Source organism: Bacillus rossius, assembly GCF_032445375.1.
Source record: "Bacillus rossius redtenbacheri isolate Brsri chromosome 9 unlocalized genomic scaffold, Brsri_v3 Brsri_v3_scf9_2, whole genome shotgun sequence".
Taxonomy (NCBI): Eukaryota; Metazoa; Arthropoda; class Insecta; order Phasmatodea; family Bacillidae; genus Bacillus; species Bacillus rossius.
In genome coordinates, this window is record NW_026962013.1 from 5,156,325 (window position 1) to 5,174,376 (window position 18,052).

The 18,052-nt window shown below is 38.5% G+C and overlaps 2 protein-coding genes across 2 annotated transcripts; one reads left to right on the top strand and one right to left on the bottom strand.

Moving 5' to 3' along the window:
* On the bottom strand, positions 1-6,119 carry LOC134543198 (carbonyl reductase [NADPH] 1-like). The gene is made up of 6 exons (XM_063388100.1): positions 5,763-6,119; positions 4,138-4,266; positions 3,153-3,284; positions 2,824-3,062; positions 1,332-1,537; positions 1-981 (listed from the first exon to the last, which is right to left on the bottom strand). The coding sequence occupies exons 1-6, from the start codon at positions 5,778-5,780 to the stop codon at positions 857-859; spliced, it is 849 nt and encodes a 282-aa protein (XP_063244170.1). The 5' UTR covers positions 5,781-6,119; the 3' UTR covers positions 1-856.
* Positions 6,120-6,495: 376 nt separating this feature from the next.
* LOC134543200 (group XIIA secretory phospholipase A2) lies at positions 6,496-16,744 on the top strand. Its single transcript, XM_063388105.1, has 4 exons — positions 6,496-7,030; positions 9,757-9,824; positions 11,712-11,883; positions 13,012-16,744. The coding sequence occupies exons 1-4, from the start codon at positions 6,799-6,801 to the stop codon at positions 13,143-13,145; spliced, it is 606 nt and encodes a 201-aa protein (XP_063244175.1). The 5' UTR covers positions 6,496-6,798; the 3' UTR covers positions 13,146-16,744.
* Positions 16,745-18,052: the final 1,308 nt, after the last annotated feature.

Consider the following 18,052-nt stretch of genomic DNA (forward strand, 5'->3'; position numbering starts at 1 on the left):
AAACTTTAAATTCTTTATTAGAAAAATTACAACTTGTTTCACAATAAAACATTGTATTAATTTATATATATAAAAAAATAAAACTTTTTATCATCTTGTATGTCGACTATTGTCCCACCTTAGTGAATAAACATAATCTTAAAAATAAACCACCACCATCATCATCAACTGCTTCCAGCCTGTGGCAGCATCAGCAAAGTAAAATGCCTGTATCTTCCGCTGTTCCTCCAACATTCTTCATCCTTCACTTTATTCCAATCTTCTCTCTCCTGCACTCCTTTAACTATCTGCTCTTTCCATCTCCTCCTTGGTCTTCCTTGGAGTCTTTTTCCTGTGTGCTTCAATTCCATCATTTTCCTAGGCAGCCTCTCTTTTCTCATTCTCTGCACATGTCCATGCCATCTCATTCTTGCTTTTTCCAAGATATCATTCAAGTCTTTTACTGGTCTAGCTTGCACAATCTCGATCCTGATTTTGTCTCCCTTGTAACTGCCAACATACTCCTCATAAAATTCATTACAGCTAAATCTTATACTTATTAAATGAAATGGAACCAAATATAAAACCCTAAAATCTTATCTCTAATGATAAGGAATGAAAATAATACTCATTTATTCCACAGTTTAGTATTAATTACTAAATGCTCTACTAACACGTCATCTGTCATGCGAAGAGAATAAACATCACACTTTTGTAATGTCTTGAAAATAACATAAAGATACAAACTTGTGTGACTTAAATTTTTATTTCGTCAGAGAATAAGCTTTAAAGTGTCACATTGTCGTGAAGCACATTAATAATTAACGCATACTAAACTGAATCAGAGCAGAGGAGACAGTCAAGAGAGAGAGCCAACTCAGTACTCTGAGGGAGTGGGCCCCTTGACCCAGTCTGTTATCTCTTTGTTGCACCACACATACTCTCCTCGTGGGGACTTCACTCCGGGGGGCAGCAGGGCGAGGTACACCGGGGCCTCAGCACCTGCAGGCAACCATACAGCTCACAGTCTGACTGTAGCACTTCGCAGCACCCAACACCAAATAACAAGTATTTACAATACGGATGGCTTGGTTCAATTTCAAAGATTCTCTGAAAAAATCGGTATTCAAGAGTGAGAACTAATAATGTACAGTTCATGGAGAAAATGGCGAAACCGAACATTTGTCCGAATTAAACGGGAAATCACATTGTGCATTACTGCATTTTGTAAAAATTGTAATTGTTTTCTTTTATAGCTCCATAGTTGTAGAGTAGTTACTATAGATAAAAATGTTTGATTGAGTTCCAACTTCATGAAGCAAAGAACTACAACCAACACGAGAAGAAGGTACCTTGCTCTATGGTCAGCGGCCCCTTGTGGCTGGTCATCTCCGTGTCGACGTACCCAGGATGCACTGCGTTCACGACCAGGTCTTCGCGCGGGTCCTTGTCGAACGCTCGCTGCTGAATGAAGCTCAAGGCACTCACCCCCACCTTCGAGACGGCATAGGCAGAGTTGCCCCACCCGAGCTTCGTGTGATCCCCTCGCTTGGCAGCCCTGCGGAGGAGAGAGACTAGTCTGTCGACACAAGCTACAGTAGTTAACTGCCTCTAATTACAGCAACACTTCGGAAGTATGCCATGACTTGATTCCACCGCTTTTAGGCTCCGTATTAGCAAACGAAGACCCTGCAAAAATGAAAAGTTAACATAGTAAACATTTAACTTAATACTACACTAAAACCTGACTACAAAACATTAGTTTATCAACAGTATTTTCTCATTCCTTAGAAATGAAGCGGACCCTAATTTTCCCTTTTGAGTGTATGTGAACACCTCTTGAGATGCTTCGTTTAATGTGGCTGAGCTTGGATGAGCACGAATGATCTCAAATGAGCTCGGGTAGCTTGAGTGAGCTCGGGTGAGCGCGAGTAATCTCAAATGAGCTCGGGTAGCTTGGGTGAGCACGAATGATCTCAAATGAGCTCGGGTAGCTTGAGTGAGCTTGGGTGAGCGCGAGTGATCTCAAATGAGCTCGGGTAGCTTGGGTGAGCACGAATGATCTCAAATGAGCTCGGGTAGCTTGGGTGAGCGTGAGTGATCTCAAATGAGCTCGGGTAGCTTGAGTGAGCTCGGGTGAGCGCGAGTGATCTCAAATGAGCTCGGGTAGCTTGGGTGAGCATGAATGATCTCAAATGAGCTCGGGTAGCTTGGGTGAGCGTGAGTGATCTCAAATGAGCTCGGGTAACTTGAGTGAGCTCGGGTGAGCGCGAGTGATCTCAAATGAGCTCGGGTAGCTTGAGTGAGCTCGGGTGAGCGCGAGTGATCTCAAATGAGCTCGGGTAGCTTGGGTGAGCACGAATGATCTCAAATGAGCTCGGGTAGCTTGGGTGAGCGTGAGTGATCTCAAATGAGCTCGGGTAACTTGAGTGAGCTCGGGTGAGCGCGAGTGATCTCAAATGAACTCGGGTAGCTTGGGTGAGCACAAATGATCTCAAATGAGCTCGGGTAGCTTGAGTGAGCTTGGGTGAGCGCGAGTGATCTCAAATGAGCTTAGGTGAGCTTGGCTGAACTCAGGTAAGCTTGGCTGAGCTCAGCTGAGTTCAGTTGAGCTTGGGTGGGATTGGATAAGCTTAAGTGAGCTTATTAATAAAATAGTTTTGTTTATATAAATATTGTTATGACAATGCCAATATTATGGACTCTCCATGGTGTCACAAAATAAATTTTTTTATCTTTGGTATTAGTTTGTGGATCAGTGAAGGGTGCAAGAGTACTTTTACACATGTCACATGTAAGAAGAGGGAGTGCTGTAGTCGAGCTGTCAGCCAAGTCTACACTCACTCCACGAACTCCAACATGAGCGCACCGAGGGTCTCCTCCGTGAGGTTGGGGTCGGCCAGGCGCCCCCGCAACTCCTCGCCCGGGATCTTGAGCAGGTGTCCCATCGAGCTGGAGAGGTTCACGACGCGCGCGTGCGGACGCAGCAGCGGGAACAGCGCGTGGCACACGTTCAGCAGCGAGAAGTAGTTCGTCTTTATCGTGTTCTCCGCCTGCTCGCCGAAGGGCTCCGTCGCGTCGTGCTGCCACAGACAACACGCCGGTCAAGCAGTCTCTGTCCTCTCGCGGAACACCGCGCATGACGACAAAAACAAAATTATCCGAGCTGTTACCTTGTAAGCAATACCAACGTTGTTGACCAAAACATCCAGACCAACGTACTTCTCCTTCAGGTAATCCCTGAACTTGTCGATGCTCGTTTGATCATCCACATCCAGCTGATGGAAGTTAGGCTTCAAACCCAACTAAAAAAAGAACAAAATGCAAAAAAATGAATAGACACCACCAAATGTATAGTTGTAAAAAAAGAGAAACTCACTGTTAAAATATAATCTAAAAGGGCAAAGAAATTTCTCATAAAGTGTTCTGACAGCCAACAAAATATTGTAAAATTAATAAATATCTGCATCAGCTCTTTGTCAATAAAAGATTAATCTAGCATAAATTTTTGGTCATTTCCCTAACAAAGTTTTCTTTATTTTTATTTTTTTTAATTGGAAGCTACAATTATTTAACAGGATACATCAAAACATCGGGTCAACCAATTTCAAGAATTTTTCTGGACCTTAGGCATACATAATATTTTCTACAACTTTTTTATGTTCCTGGGTCATTTTATGTAAAATAAGATAAATTAAACAATGTATAAAATAGATCTTTTATTCACAGGAATGTACCTATTTTCATGTTAAAGCACTATAACATTTTTATAAGCTTTAAGGGGTCAGTCATTGACTATATTTAAAGCGCTACAATAACCTGCACTAAAAAATAAAAGGAAGGCTATCAAAGGACATATGGAAATAAAAGTTTAGTGTCTTCCAGGATTGGTACCGACTATTTGCGAGCCTTCGTTAGAACTTTTGTGACCGTCCTATATTTACCCAAATTTTAATACCTGCAGAAACCCTGTTTAAGGTTTTGAAAACATTTAAATTTTGACATTGGAGGTTTTATACTTTCAGTTAAGTCTTGTTGCACACATCCAAAATGTGTGGAATGACTGTTCACAGCCTTTGTAAAAAAATTACAAATCATTTACTGAAGCTTGGGGACTGTGCTGAGCAAGACAGGAAGACGCGACGGGGCAATACACACTTTCTGCAGTTCTGCCACAGCGGCTTGGCCACGCCCCACGTCCCTCGCCGTCAGGTACACTGCCCCATCGTACTTCTGGCACAGTCCCTTCACGATGCCGAAGCCTATGCCCCTGTTGCCGCCTGTAACCTGCAAGCACAAGCCACCAGCCACTAAGTCTCTCATTTGCAACAGTAAATAACTCAATTTTTTATATACAGTGTGTCTGTGAAAGTCCGCAAATATCTTTTGGATCAGATAGAGAATAAATTTCTGAGACAGGAAGTCTTTGCTGATTTTTAATCCGACTCATAGGTAATTAGTAATTAATTAAAATTAAAATAGTTAACCAACAGGCATGCAGTAGGGGAGCTGGATGGAAGGCAGTGGATTGACAGGAGACAGTATGGATTTCGGAGGGGATATTTCGAAAAGGCATTTGATAAAGTTCCTCATGAGAAAATGATGAACAAAGTGGAGGGAGCTATAAGTGACACGAGGGTGGTGGGTTGGATTGGTGCCTTCCTAAGCAACAGGACACAGAGGGTACGTGTGGAGGAGGAGATGTCGGAGGAAGGAAGGGTTACGTCAGGGGTGCCGCAGGGCAGTGTGCTCGGCCCACTGCTCTTCACCATAATGATGAACGATATAGGTGAGGAGATAAAAGGGCATATCGGGCTTTTTGCAGATGACTGCGTAGTATACATGGATGCTGAGAGAATGGGCTATAGGATGATCTGAATAGGCTGGAAGAGTGGGTGGAAACTAATGGCATGAAAATAAATGTGGGTAAGACAAAAGTGGTCAGATTTACCGGGAAGAGGATGATTGATAGGAGGGAATATCGCTGGAGGGGAGACGTGATAAGTGAGGCCACAAGCTATAAATATCTAGGGGTGGTGCTGCAAGGCAACCTGGGGTGGGGGGAGCAGGTAGACAAGGTAGTCAAGAAGAGCAGACAGGCCCTGGGCATGCTGGGACGAGTGCTCAGGGGTGGAAGCAGCATCCTACCGTGATAAGGCCTATAAAACTATGGTCCGCCCCATGCTGGAGTATGCCGCAGCAGTGTGGGACCCATACACGGCAATACTTGAGAGGGAGCTGGAGGGGGTGCAGAGGAGAGCAGCTAGATGGGTGAAGGGCAAGTGGAGGAGAATGGACAGAGAAGGGAAGGGGGAGTGCAGTACCACAGGGATGATGATAGGATTGAGATGGGAGAGCTTAAAGGACAGAAGACAGGAGAGACTGGTCAATATGTAACAGGTGCTGAGTGGAGTGGGAGGATGGGGAGAGCTGGGCAGACGAGTCAAAATAGGAATGCCTAGAAGTAGGAAGGAAAATACTAGGAAGGTTTTCAAAGAGAGGAGGAGAACAGAAAGGGGAAAAAATACGATGGTCGTGAGGATGGTAGCGGAATGGAACAGGCTGGAGGAGGAGTGTGTGTCGGCTGGGAGTGTGGATCAGTTCAGAAGAGTGCGGGGAAAGTAGGGAGAATGCTTGCCACCGGGCACTTCTGTATCCAATTGCAGCTATATATAATAATAATAATAATAATTGTTAATTAGTGTATCAAACGTAATATCTTAATTGCTTTGAGAATGTCTAATGTTAATACAACTAATTATTAAGTGTTCATTGTTACTCACAACAGCGACCTTCTTCATCCTAGATACAACTAAAACAATCGGGTTCAAAACGCTTGCTTTAAATTCTTAACGCAATTTATGTTCTCCCGTTACAACCGGTTAAAACGTCGTATATCGTCATTGGTACACGTACACGGCCGATAAACATCAGGGTCCCCACCTTACAAACTAATTTTGTTCCAACTTAAGCAGGGGAAAAAAAAACTAGATCTAAATAAAAAGTACTAAATAGCGCAGCCAAAAGAGCAAATAAAGACATATTTGTATGGATAGTTTCAGTTTATACAAATTTTTTTGCAGGTACGATGGATCCTAAAATAAGTATGTTGGAAATTGGAGAATCATGCTTTGTAAAAATGGAAATGGCGTTCGTTTCCGTCACAATGAACCTTTTGAATAGAGAAAATACATGGGCGATTAAAGAGGTTATAAAGTCAAAAATCCCTACAAAAAATGATACCTAATGTAATGTCTTATGCAAAATAATTTGATCCGCATAAAACAAATGGTTATTATTTTTTTAACTTTTATAACTTACTGAATGTTATTTTTATGTGTTTTAAATTAAATAAAAAACAAATGCTCAAAAAACATTTAAAGTATAAAAAATTCCATCCAGAACTGTAGGTATACATAATTTCGTTTCAAAATGAGATTAAACTTAAAAATTTTGGGAATGCGTATACAAAAAATAAACTTTGATATTGTAACAAGATTTAAAACATATTTGAAGTTTACTGTACAACTTTATTTGATGGAGACCATAGGAAATCATATTTCGCCCAATATCACCTCTCTAACACTATTGTCAAAAGTGTTTGAAGACAAACATTTGACAATGTGACAGGGTCTTTAAAAATTTTGTACTTACTTTGTTGGCCATCCTGGTTGTTCATCCGCCAATTGGGGCACCGCAAGACCCGTCTGTAAAAACATAAACATTTTTTTCATACTGGGCTTAATGCTAGAATAATGAATGTGAATATTTGTGAAATGTAGTTGACTTCAGTATGTCATTTTAATTTTTATTTATATCATGGAGATACCGAAGATGAAAATATTCATTTACGCTCTAACTTTCTTAGGTTATGCTTGGAGTGGTTACGGATCAGGAATAATTAATAATTTAAAAGACGCTGTATTGGCTGCTGAGCATGTCTTCAGCGATGTTTTACAAAATGTAATTACAGTGGCAAAAAAGTTTAGAGACTTTCATGATGTTTTCAATGCAGCTGTGGAGGAAGATTGTAAATTCAAGTGCCCAGGAGGTAAGTCCCTATTAGTTAATGTTTGTATTTCCTTATAGTTAAGTGTGTATATATACAAGTATTCACAAATTTGTCTCGACCTCGACCTCGACCTCCAACTTCACGGCCAAGGTTGACAAATTCCCCACATGCACGCTACCAAGATGGTCATATGCTCAGTTGCCCAATGCGAACAAATCTACATTTGCTTCCACGTAGCCTGAGTTCCCTCCCTGAGCATGCTATGTGTGATTACATCTAACCAAACAATCATTTATTGCAGCATTATCATTCATGTTAAATAGTATATAATGGGGATTAATCATAAATATAAAGTTCCACCTGATATTTACCATATTTCTGAAGTTTAATAAATTGAAATACACTTTGGTTGTGATCATGGCTGTCACTGCAAATATGACATCTGAAGCTGGGGTCACAATGCCATGACGGGCACTACACGACTAGCCGACACGCTCGGCAGCCAGTGAAATAAAAGGTCGTAGTGATGTCACTCCGACAAGATATGCACCCATGGGCGTCGCAAGGATGTATTTTTTGGGGGGGGGGGGGGGGACTTCAATTGATTTAGTTGTTGAGGAATATCCATCCCCTGGAGAAAAAAAAAGCGGGTGCCCCGGGAAAATTTGGGGTTTGAAGGTGCAGAAAGGTGGTTTTTAGGCATTTTTCTTTCCTAAATATTCTAATTATAGTTGGTTGCAATATATAATTTATTTTTTCTAAAAAATATTTTCAGAAATTTGTAAAAACACAGTTAACATATCTGTATTCGGTATCGGACCTGATTTTGATTTTACACGAATATTGAATTAAAAAGTGCTCACATTACCACGATTGGACTAAATGCACCATGCACAACATATCGGTTATATCACAGGAATCATATTTTTAATATAACTACGAAACTAAATATATTATTGGAGGGGACAAAATTGAAGACTTTTATTATTGGGGGGGACGTGTCCCCTCTGTCCCTCCCCCCCCGGTTGCGGCGTCCATGACGCACCCCAACGGCACGTGTGGAACAGATTCTATTTCTAAATTTGTCGTGATGTACTGCCCGATAGAAAGCAAAAAGGGAATGGAAACCTCACATAACAAAATTCAAAAATATTTACCTACTTGGTAAATCTTTTTGGTATTAAATAAAAAAAATTTTATGCGTGGGGTAACTTTAATATTTGTAGATATCTTTTCTTCATATATTTACATATATGGATATCGTTGTTTTTATAGTCAATGTTGTTATTGTACTTTGGTGAAGATTGAACTTAAGAATGGACAAATTTGGCGAAGAACTTTTAATTAATAAATTTCAGCCTCATGGTATTTGGTACCTATGAAATCTAGTTGGACTACAGAAGTCAGCCAAACAAAAAGCATGGTCTGAGATAGCATGTTCTTGTTCTCTTCTTCACTGTTTTGAACGCATTCTATACTGCATTTTATGGAAGTATTTGGCTTGGAACTATTTTCCGACAGTCAAATCAGAAATTGTCTGTTTAATGTAGTCATGGTATTGCAACTCCAGCTTTAAGCAAAGTATATAATAGCATAATCATAAAATATTATGTGCATGGAACATTATAATCTCGCTGCACGAATGTGTATAAATAAATAATTAATATGTACATAAGTGTAAAATATACTATACTTTTATGCAACTATTTCACATTAAAAAAATGAAAACAGGTTAATTATATACAATTTTTTTTACTAAAAATCAAAAAAATAACTATGTAGGAGCACTTGACAACTGTTCATTTGGACATTATCAGTCATCACAAATATCTGTGTTTATTAACCTACACGATTGCCCAATTTAATATTCCGTGCACTTTGAAAAATTAAATCACAAATAGTTCCGATAAAAATTAATATATTTTTCACCACTAATTTACCGTTTACAGCAACGTAACTTCGCAAGCAGTCTAAAACCACAATGCAGTTTTCTTTGAGTGTCAACAGTTTGACATTTGCCGCAATAACATGCAAAACTCATCGGCTGCCACAAAATGAATTTTAAATTGTACCAGTCACAATATTATGGTCATTTCCACTGACTAAATACACATGAAAGTTTACTACCAGTTTTTCCAGGGCCAACAACAATTGGTGCCCAATTCAGAAGCACTGTATGGGCGTGGCACTTGTAATCTGTGTTCAAAGTTTGATAAAAATTTCGCTTTCTCAGGTTTATAGTTATTCATGTCTCAAACAACCTTACCTTATTCGGCGATGCTGAAGTCCAATGCTTGTGACGAGCTTTGTAAGATGGATACATATTCTCCAGAACTACTCCACTGTCATCTTAATATGCAATAGAAAAATTAGTTTTCAAGTACTAATATATCGTGTGCTCTGTCTAAAACTACCACATATTACAGTTTAGCGGTGAACATATAGAATTTTGTCTGACGTTCTTTTGGAATCAATTCGAACCAACATTTTTATCCCAGCGAGAGCTACGTTGGTAAACTTGGGGAATTAATGCCATACCTGTCATGGCAAAGTTATTTACGGTGGATTCGTTTCCAAGTTTTATTTGAGATGTGAATACCAAATTTCTTTGTCAATTTAGATTTTATGTCTTGTCAACAGGAAGGCCATGTGGTACTTGCCTGGAGTACAGCCAGGACATGTCGACTGGGATTCGAACCCGGCTCCCTCTGATTGTGGGTCAGTCGTGTGTGCCTTGGAGGGCATAACTGATGATGTTGTTTCAGATGTGAAGCCTGTCAAAAACAAGTTCCACACCCCGTCCAGCAATGGCTGTGGATCTCTGGGCGTGGAGGTATGCTTCTGTGTGCGCTGTGTGGAGTTAACTTTCAAATTATTACTTCAAATCACATCCTGATTTTATAAATTCACTGACGTATGACCTTAAATTTTTACTGCAATTAATAAAAATGGAATGTTTGGATTTCATTTAAGATTTTTATTCTGGAGATAAACTCCATATTTTTATTTTATTTAATTTTTCAGTTTTTATTTTAAATGCCTCTTGTGCTTCTGCGACACTCGTATTTACCATGCAATAATACATTTTATGAGTTGCTTTTAAAGTTGCTTGGCTTCTGAGTTGTAGCAGAGGTTAAAACCCGGAACCCAAGCAACCCCAAGTGAAATTAATTTTTTTTTTTTAATGGTCGTAAAGGTTTTTGAATGTTGTTACCTCCTTGTAAACAAAAATAAAAAAATTCCTAAGAAAGAAATGGAACTCCGGAAGAAAATTAATGTTAATTTAATAAAACATTATATAACTATAATAGTTATAAGTACTTGAGTAGTGTGTGGAATTATTTTCAATGAACCCGAATATTACTTCCCATCCTTCTTTTTGGTCGATTAAAAATCTGGAAAACAAATTTGGTGTCATGTAGGTTCACCTTTCCACTTCTATTTATAGCAACATTCACTTCAGAGAGCACGGAAAATGAAGCAAGCTATCTCGCTGCATTCTCCAAGTGGATAAGATATAAGATAATACAGGTTTCGTGCACCTCTTCAATATCCTTGAAAAGTCCTTAATTTGTCTTTAATTGATTAAGGGGCCATTAAAAGTCCTTAAATTTCACTAAGAATTCTTAAAAATGCCTACCTAACAGAGAAATAAATAAATGCAGGTGATTCTTTTTACTATTATTTTCTGACTTGGCAGCAAACAATGCTTTGTGCAAGCCGAGTAAAATTGGCGAATTTCAGGCCATGTGATTACATTTTATGTACGATAAATTGATTTTGTTTTCCCCCCTTTTTCTGTGTGTCACTTTTAAAGTAAAAACAAGCATTTTTGTCTTACTGTAAACTTATGCAGTAAATGTATTTTTATAATCAAATTAAATGTTGGGGCTTGGGTTAGATATAATGTGTTCCAGAGATAATTCTGGACAGTTGGAAGTGTTTGGGGGGATGTTAGGTTAGAGTGTAAAAATCCAACTAAACAACAAAATTATTTTTGTGTGCAGTAATTGTTTTAACATTATTTTTTTTTTAAAGGGATTCTTTGATATTACAGATAGTTTCCTAACTCACAATTGTGGTTAATGCGATGAAGAGAGCTATTAGATGCCCTTTTTATCTAACTGTTATACTAATAAAACAAAATGCAATTATATTCTAGAAAATACTGGGATTAAAGTACCCACCTATAACAGTCGACAGGTACCTTTATTATGCTCCTCAGGCAAAACAAATGATATATTATACAGAATTATATCAAATTTTAATAAACATGGTTGCTATTCCTCTCTATTAAAAAATAATTTAAATATAAAACAATTTTTCTTATCTTAATTTAAATTTAATATGTTTAAAGTTAATTATGCTACCATATTTAATTTTTTTTTATAAACTGGTTCTTGATTATCTTTATTGTTGTTATATAGTTATGAAACTTGTTCTTGTTTATCTGTTAGTTGCCTGCTGTTGTTGTCTTGTGTATGTGTTATTGTAGTATTGTCCTCAATTTGTTTCATGTGGTTGTTTTGTCTATGTAATTTATTTATGTTTATCCTGCCTACCACACATGGCCTTATGCTGTCGGTAGGCATGTAACGAATTGATAAATAAATAAATAATGAAGGGGTCCTTAAAGTTCCTCCAGAGGGTGCGAACCACAGACAAACTGACCCGCGCAGAGAGCCCGTAGCCGTGCTGACGCCGCGACGCGTGTGCGCAGATCAGCAACGAGTACCTGCCCGTGGGCGACATGACGAGCTGCTGCGACGAGCACGACCTGTGCTACGACACCTGCAACTCGGGCAAGGAGCTGTGCGACTACGAGTTCAAGAGCTGCCTCTACAAGATCTGCGACAAGTACGGCAAGTCCGTCGGGAACAGCGCCGTCACGAGTGAGTCTCACTCGCTACTGGTGCTTGCTTCTCCGTCAACAGCTTTATTTGAAATCCTCGTTTGAGACACGGGAAAAATATCGTCAAATTGTCACTTGAAAGAAAAAATTTATATCATGCTAGCGTAACACAAGATGCCAAACTGATGTAGCAAAATGTGAAATTAAAGCAGAAAAATTAGTATGGGAGGATTAAAAAAAATGGACTCGCCTGTTGAACTCAAAGTAACCCCAAATGTATGGTAACAAGATGATGTGGGGTGGATTTCTGATTAAATTCAATCCGATTGGCACTCAGAATATTTTGGTCCTCAAATATGTCCCTCACACTTCCAGTTGATTTAAGCATGCTTTCACAGTGCTATGGAGGATACATAATTTTTTATTTATAATTTTTGTTTAAATTATGTATCCCGAATTTTTAGGTACATGTATTCCTATAATTGCGTAGGAATTTTCTTTTTTGTGCGTTTTAATGTTTTTGTGTAAGGCAGTGTACAACAAATTTTGAAACAATTTGTACTCCCAGTACTTACTTGGCTGCGTGAAAGTTGTGTTAACATTCTCTGGCAAAATCAATTAGATTTGTTTTTTGTTAATTGTTAACATTTTTAAAAGGGGAAATGGGGTTTGATGAGTTTATATTTTTAGAAATAATTAATTAAATGGAAAAATAATTAGAAAACTAAAAAATCTTTCTCTCTTTTCATACACCAGGTGAGTCTTTACAGCAAAGTTAATATAGATACAGAGAGCATTTGCAAAGATAAACGTCACTGTTCAGGCAAAACGTTTTCCTACATAGGCAGTTGTGAATTCCGAGCCGAAGTGAAAAATTAAGGTACTTCCCAGGTTTGTAAAACTTGGTTATTGATACTTGTATGTTGTTTAAAGTAATTTTAATGAACTGGTTATGGTGCTTTTTTATGTTAACATGGAAAAAAAATGTAATTTTTCCCACCGTTTTCGCGATACTAATAATAGGTTAAATAGACGTGTGTGGCGTTTGTAGGCATGATAGATGGGCCACGAACGTTCAGTGTCGCTCTACCTCCGTGTTCCATCCGTGGTTCCTACTTGTGTGGGTGTTGAAGGTGGGTGTCGCTGACGGGACGCTTGTTGCCCGCAGCGTGCAAGACGGCCACGAAGCTGCTCTTCGTGGGGACCTTGGCGCTGGGCTGCAAGTCCTACCTGGACAGTCAGCAGCAGGCGTGCTACTGCAAGCCCGGCGGCAAGAAGAGGTACTCGGGCGCGGAGCTGTGACCCCCGCCCCGCCGACGAGACATGTTGGTCGTCGAGCAAACGTATCGAGAAATTGAAGTTACAATGCATGCGTTAACAGGCGGCGGAAATAAACCGGCGTCCGAAGCCCGTCTCGTGCTTGGATTGCATTACAGAGAAATTTGTGCGTACTGTTGCCAGATTGACGCTACCGAGCGTGTTAACATTAAAGTTATTATTTTATATTGGTGGTTATTTATGTTTTTGATTTTAATATTTATTTTTTATTTTTCAAAAACCATAAAATAGTGTCCGTTGATGGTATTGTTACAGTAGTATACATTCTGAGGGGGAAAAATATATATAAATTCTAAACACCGAATATTATTTTACAGGAGAACAAAAGTGTTTAATATTAAAGTATATAACCTAGTTTATGAAATAAACTGTTGAAACCAAGATGGCAGGCATCTTTCTGTTACGTTTCGATAGAAGTAAGACTTGGATATTGTCAAATGGTGCTCTTGATGAATACAAAGAGAAAATTTATTTTTAAAATTCTCATTCCAAATTTTCCTTTTAAAAATATTTTTTTTTTTGCATACACTTTAATAATTTTCATTACAATATAAAGTTTTGTCTACAACTTATATGCTCTTTGGGTATATTTGGCAACAGTGCTTACTGAAACAAGTACAGCAGACATTGTGTATTGGAAAGTGAGTAAATGCCCATTAAAATGTACACTGCAATCTAAGGATGAGATGCACTATAGTTACTGTCCTTGATGCTGTTAGTCTTTATAAATACAAGCCTGACATTGTTTTTTCAAATAACAGGTGGCATAGTGGCAAACTTTGCTTCAAAATGTAACATGTAGTGCTTGAAATATCCTTAGGAATCGTCCTAAGACCAAAATTTTGAGATGACGATGCTATATTTCAAAATATTAGGTAAGGCTGAGCCCTTCCCCCCTCCCTCCCTTTTTTTTTTTTTAATAAAAAATATGTTTTCAGTGTTGCTTAGTAAATACAATAAAATAAAATCAGCTGCAAGCATAAATCCATAAATCTTTTAGTACATTTTTGATTTAAGTTTGCAGTTTTAGTGAAGTGTCAGAGGTTGGAGGGTGTTTACAGTAATTTATTCTGGTTTATTTTAATTTTTAGTATTTGTTCTTTCAAGTATAAGTATATGTGCTACTGCTGTACAGAGCTGGCCAGTAAAGTATGGTGAGTATGTATTTGTCACAATGGCACTTTCAAGAGAGTATCGTGTTAAGTTTACGGAAATACAGGGAGTATTGCATTTTCACTGTTATGCGGTACCAACATTACATTTACGGGTCTTGGTGCCGGTTGATTTGTTGAGAACCAGGATCAACGTATCACTAATTTCAAGGTTACGACACATTAATTTTATTTAAAAAAATATATGTTTCAAAATCATAGCACAGGCAGAATTAACATAAATAATAAACATAAACACATTTTAACTTAATTTAGGACATAAACAGACATGGCCACCACCGCAGCCAAGTACTTGGCTTTTATTGGTCACACGGAGCGACGTAAACGTAAGAGCTAATCCATACGGGTCAGTCTTTGTCTGCATGCTACTGCAGAAACACTGTTGCATGAGATCCGCTTCCGTTTACATGATCCACCTCCGTTTACGTGTCATTGTAGAACGGGTGTTAGCGTATTCCTTCTTTATTTATTGACTCTGTGGTGTATGTTTTAGTTTTAAAATATATTTTAAGGGGGGAGGGGGTACTCATGGTGATCATAACCAGTATTATGTGAAAGCTTTACTGTTTAGTATTACGTAGTAAACTGTTATTACTTGACCACGAGATGTGAGCTACACTTCTATCTCCACTCCTGTTCCGTCCCACCTTCGCACTTTTCAGTGAACAGGGGAACAAACACAGAGCTAAGGTTGTTGTTTCATTAGACGAGCATGTGTTTGAAATGATGTGCCTAGTGCTCTTGCCCTAGTCCATGTTCATACACGCTCGTAATAAGAGCTGAAGGCAGATCATTATTCGTACTCTCACGTCAGTAGTGATGGATCCTTTTTTTCTCTTGGGCGCATTCAGGTCTCGGTCGAACGATGTTTGACATGCAATTAGTTTATGCAGCAAGCATGAACATTGCAGCCATTACAGTTAAAGTGAACTACCCCAACCTGGTACAAGTTATCTCACATCTATTTCAGGCCATAGACAATTACTATAGCCAAGTTTTTATGGTTTGATTTTTGACAAATGTTAGTAAGAATTTTCCCGTTATGGTTCTTATATTAATGAATGTTTTACGTATTTCACTAGTATTGTGCAGCTGCTGACTGGTTTAAAAATTTGATTGTACCGTATCATTTTTTTTTAAATAGAAGCCTAAACATAAAAATTCATGAATTAAATTTTACGGTTGGATAAGAGAAAACTAGGTAATTAGGGTGAATTTCATGGCACTTCATGAATTGTCTTGGAAATTGGTTTTATGTAGTGTGTCGTCTTCCATTTTGGTATTAACCATTGTTCACTTTGTAATCTTGCCTCTAACAATCACTTATGCTACAATAGCACGATGATGATCATAGTTTTCATCTTTTCGGTAATAAAAATTGTGAAACGAAAATGGCACCTGGTTATGAGACGTGAGGCAGTGGAATTTTTCGACCAGCAGTTTTTATAAACATAATAGGAAGCATCACTTTTAAATACCTTGAGTTTAAAAAACTGCTGCATTAAAAAGTGTGATGGATATATTACAGCAAAAGGCGAAGGCTGAAAGTGTGGATACAAGGATAAATAACTGGCACAAGCTAGTCAGTGCATCATAAAAATAGACAACAGCATAAGTACCCCTGGGTGCACGGACTCCTTGCATTAGCAGCAAAGTGCAGTCAATGTGACGTGTGTTGAGTTGCAGCTTTTGACTCTTCAAGCTTGTATAAAATTCTAGTCTTATATGCCTGGAAATATGAACTATAGTACACACACAAATATAAGAGTGACATAATGAACTTTTTCTTGTCGGCAACTTAACGCCAACAATCAGAACTTATGTATTTGTGCCTTGTACCTATTGGCTGTGCTCTTTGATGCTTGTGTTAATAGATTTTGCCTCAGTATTGTAAGATGCTTCTGATTTCTCTTGCCTTTTACTGTGATAAAACTGATAGCCACGTAAACCTGACTTAACGGTGATTGTGAAACAGACATAGTTACCATTTATATGACGTATGTTTGTGAGAAGATAAAAAGAGATTGTATACTAGGTTTGATAGTGATGTATAATGCAAGTCAGGAGTCAAAAATTTATATATTTCAAGTAGGTATGCTTGCTATTTACTTTGAAAATGTTAATTATCAATATTGTTTTGAGTATAAAGACTGGTTGTGTTGCAAGGTCTGTAAAGATTTTGGGGGCAAAAGTATTTTTAACTTTCGGGAATGTGTATTTTAGTTTATACAGACACATTTTCCTCGAGTGTTGGGCTAGCTAGTGTTAATCCTCTTCCAGTTCCTGGCTGTCAACGTAAGGTGCTTCAAACACCGACTGTGATTGTGTGTGTTGTGAAACTTTACCTGTTTTTTTTTTCTTCTTTGAATTTGAAATAAAATTGTTTGTTTAGTTGTGTGTGTTATTTGTTATGGCATTGAATGGCTTTGTTCCTTTATAAGATAATAGGATAAAAAATTCTCATCAGAAATTTATTACTAAAACATATACAATTATGTTTTCAACTTCATGACTTTTTAAGGGCAAGAGTTAGACCCAGAGAGTGGGGCATCAGATATTTGTGAAAAGTGGTAAAAGTGGCAGATATTGAAGCGAGACAGTAGGTTTTCTCTGGGTACTCCTGTTTTCTCACCCATTCATTATTTCAGTGCTCCAAAATCATCACCCTTCATCGTCTCGTAATAACTCAGGTGTGAATTAGACAATAAGCTGTATTTTTGTCACGCACTTGTCGGCTGCACTAGAAAGGTAGGCAGCATCCTGACTATGTGCTTAAATGCCACCAAAATATACCTGCTCCGCCATTCGGCATGGAGGCAGTGGACTCGTGAGTGGACTTGCCATTTGTCGGAGCGGCTCGCCTCGGCTCCAGAAAATCTCCAGCAGTGAGAACCTGCAAGACTGGTGGCTGTTTCATCTTCAAGAACGTCCATTTCAAAATATTCTTGTTAGCCGTTTCCTGCCTATTTCTGAACATCTCGTCCTGTAATGTTCACCGTTCCTTTACTGTCCATTTCCACGTCTCCACTCCATCTGCCTGCACGAAACGTGTTATGACCTGGTACATCCAGAATGTTTGTTGCAAGACAGCAGCAGGGAGTTCCTCATTCCAGTCCAACTTTTTCAAGTAGACACTGTGGGAGCAACTGTAAGAGCATGGTGAGGAGGCAGGATTTGGATATGGTCTTTTTTAGGCACAACAAGCCGCTTTGGACCGAACTGCCTTCAGTAGTCTTTTCTAGTGAGGGGACGATACTTGCTCTGACTTGGAAAAAAAGAAATAAAAGGGTAACTCAAGAACTTCGAAGTAGCCTTCGTGACATGGTGGTAGGGGTGGTGGTACACCCAACCCCCTTGTCCTGGCTCTGATACGAAACCCTAGTCACGGTAAGACCCGTGAACAAAATGCAGAGTAGGCGAAGATGATGCAGCCTCGATTCCACTTTCAAGAGAACATCACAAAACTATGTATGTACAGGTAGAATAAAATATAGTTTATCTTTTACACACTAAAATTTGAAGAGTTCTACCTTCTGGCTTCATCATCAGATCATTTTGATGGGACCAAATTATTGTATTGTCATCCGGGTTAAATATACTTGCAAAGTTTAAAATCAATACGACAATTATAAATAGGTTGAACCTGACATACAAGATTTGTTTACAATTGAACCTAATGTATGTGTGTTAAAAAACATT

Bases quoted from the DNA above. Each gene is read 5' to 3' on its own strand.
- LOC134543200 (XM_063388105.1), top strand. From the start codon at position 6,799: ATGGAGATACCGAAGATGAAAATATTCATTTACGCTCTAACTTTCTTA. The intron at 7,031-9,756 runs GTAAGTCCCTAT...ATGTTGTTTCAG, and splicing joins TAAATTCAAGTGCCCAGGAG to ATGTGAAGCCTGTCAAAAAC. The intron at 11,884-13,011 runs GTGAGTCTCACT...TGTTGCCCGCAG, and splicing joins CGGGAACAGCGCCGTCACGA to CGTGCAAGACGGCCACGAAG.
- LOC134543198 (XM_063388100.1), bottom strand. The intron at 3,063-3,152 runs GTAACAGCTCGG...TGTCTGTGGCAG, and splicing joins ACGTTGGTATTGCTTACAAG to CACGACGCGACGGAGCCCTT. The intron at 1,538-2,823 runs GTGAGTGTAGAC...TCTCCTCCGCAG, and splicing joins CTCATGTTGGAGTTCGTGGA to GGCTGCCAAGCGAGGGGATC.